A 2,117-nucleotide genomic window follows, 5' to 3' on the forward strand; every position below is an offset into this window, starting at 1 on the left:
TCTGTGCTGCCATGAGGCCTGCACTTTGCAGGGCTGAAGTCCAAAGTTCAGTCCCTTCGCTAAGCACACGGATAAATATGAACCTTGGAGAATTTCCCCAGCACCAATGTAAACAGAGCGGGCAGGGGCCCTGATTCACTGGCTGCTGGGGCGAGGGTTGGGGGTTGGGGGTGCCCACAGGGCTTGGCTAGTGGGGCTTGGGGGGGCCGTGGGTGCAAGGATCCTGGTTTGTACCTGCCTGCTGGCCGGCCGGCAAGTAGACAGCCCACGCGGTGGGGGAGGTGGCCAGCTTGGTGGCCCTGGGCCGCGTGGCCCTGCGGTAGTGGAGCCATGGTTTCTAAACTGAGCCCACTGCAGATGGAGCTCCTAGCGGCCCTGCTCGAGTCGGGCCTGAGCAAAGAGGCACTGATCCAGGCGTTGGGTGAGCCGGGGCCCTACCTGCTTGCTGGAGATGGCCCCCTAGACAAGGGGGAGTCCTGCGGCGGCGGTCGAGGGGAGCTGGCCGAGCTGCCCAATGGGCTGGGGGAGACGAGGGGCTCCGAGGACGAGACGGATGACGATGGAGAAGACTTCACACCGCCCATCCTTAAGGAGCTGGAGAACCTCAGCCCCGAGGAGGCGGCCCACCAGAAAGCCGTGGTGGAGAGCCTGCTGCAGTAAGGACCCTTTCTCTGTCCCTAGCTCCAACGAAAGGGGAACAGGGCCCGTGAGAGCTCGGGGGGGATCTCTGCTCGGACCCTCAAGCCCCCCACCTGGCCCTCTGTGGAGTTCCGAGTCTCCGTGAGCCAAGGCTTCCAGCCCAGTGCTTGGGAAGCGGCCATATGTCCCAGGGGAGCTCCAAGATGGGAAAAAGCAGAAGACTTTACAATTCAAGTGCCAGAGGGTGGTGGAAATTTTTAGCCATCATGACCATTTCTATGCCCCAAACCCTAACTTCCCTGCTAAGCGCACAGACTGCAGACTCTGGGGCCAGGAAGCACCATTGGATAGAGTGGGGACCAAGGCTGGGGTTCTGGAGGCTCCCCTTGCCACCCAGTGTCTCAAGCAGGGTCTCAGGCCTTTCTTACCTGCAGGCGATGGAGTCTTGGGGAGCTGCTCTCCTTTCCAACGCAGCCTCAGGTCCCCCACCTCACAGCAGTTGCCATTAGAGGGCTCCCGTTGTGTACCCCCATCCACTATCTGGCTCCCCATCTCCCAGAAAACTGGGTGGGTTGAGCCCGATGCCTCCCCTCTCCTCAGGAGACCTAACCTGGTTACTAATTACCCATGGGCTTTATTATTTCTCTTTTGTTTTATAAATTTATAAACGGCAAAAGGCTCTGATAAGGCCTGTGATCATTAACTTGTAGGGATGGTGGCCTGGGGAAGCCTGAGCCAATGAACCTCCCGCCCAGCAGGGGTGGGGGATGGGGAGTTCAGGGGTAGGGGTGAGAAAACGAGGACCTGGTACTACAAGAATTGCCCCTTCCCAAAGCTCCCTTCACCTTCATCCTAACAGCCAGGCATTGTGCTGAGGTTTCACATGTATAATTTTGGATGATGTTCAGATGAATTCTGGGAGGAAGCTATGGATAACTCTGTTTCACAGATTTATCTCTGAGGCCCAGAGAAGGGAAATAGTTTGACTAAGGCCACCCAGCAGGGACTCCACACCCACTCTGTTTAGTGCTCTCAATCGCCTTGACTAGGGGCCAGCAGTCAGCTGAGGGTGACTGGGGTGTCTGAAGAAGAGTCCCAGAGTTCTCCAGGGGATCATCTCTTTTCTGTCCAAGGTCCTGATTCCAGCTTGGGGTGGGGGAGGGTTGAATCCCCGCCTCAGGGAGACAGAGCCTCAGGGTCTGCTAGGCCTTGTGAGGGCCCCGGGGCAGGGGGCAGGCGGCAGGGGAGCAGAGAGGCCCCCTGACTTGGCAGGAAGAGGAGGGCAAAGGGCCCCGCTGGGCTGCAGGGGAGGGGCAAAGAGTCAGGCATGGCAGACCCAGGCAAAGGGCAACTGGGATAGGGTGGGGCTGGGCCAGATCTGCTGAGGACCCCAGATGGAAATGGGGGTTTTCAGGTGGGAGTGGGAGCCGATGATGCCAAGGGCCTTTCTTACCTGGCTGGGTGGGGCCTCTTGATCA

At 59.0% G+C, this 2,117-nt stretch overlaps 1 protein-coding gene across 2 annotated transcripts in view; it reads left to right on the plus strand.

The window, feature by feature from the left end:
* Positions 1-281: 281 nt before the first annotated feature.
* HNF1A (HNF1 homeobox A) overlaps positions 282-2,117 on the plus strand; it is a 16,852-nt gene continuing 15,016 nt past the window's right edge. For both annotated transcript variants that reach the window (XM_025044526.1, XM_025044527.1), the window contains exon 1: positions 282-656. In XM_025044526.1, the coding sequence (XP_024900294.1) occupies positions 331-656 (326 nt within the window). In that variant the 5' untranslated portion in view covers positions 282-330. The remainder of the gene's footprint in view (positions 657-2,117) is intronic.

The sequence above is a fragment of the Pteropus alecto genome, unplaced genomic scaffold (assembly GCF_000325575.1).
Source record: "Pteropus alecto unplaced genomic scaffold, ASM32557v1 scaffold113, whole genome shotgun sequence".
In the NCBI taxonomy this organism is placed as follows: Eukaryota; Metazoa; Chordata; class Mammalia; order Chiroptera; family Pteropodidae; genus Pteropus; species Pteropus alecto.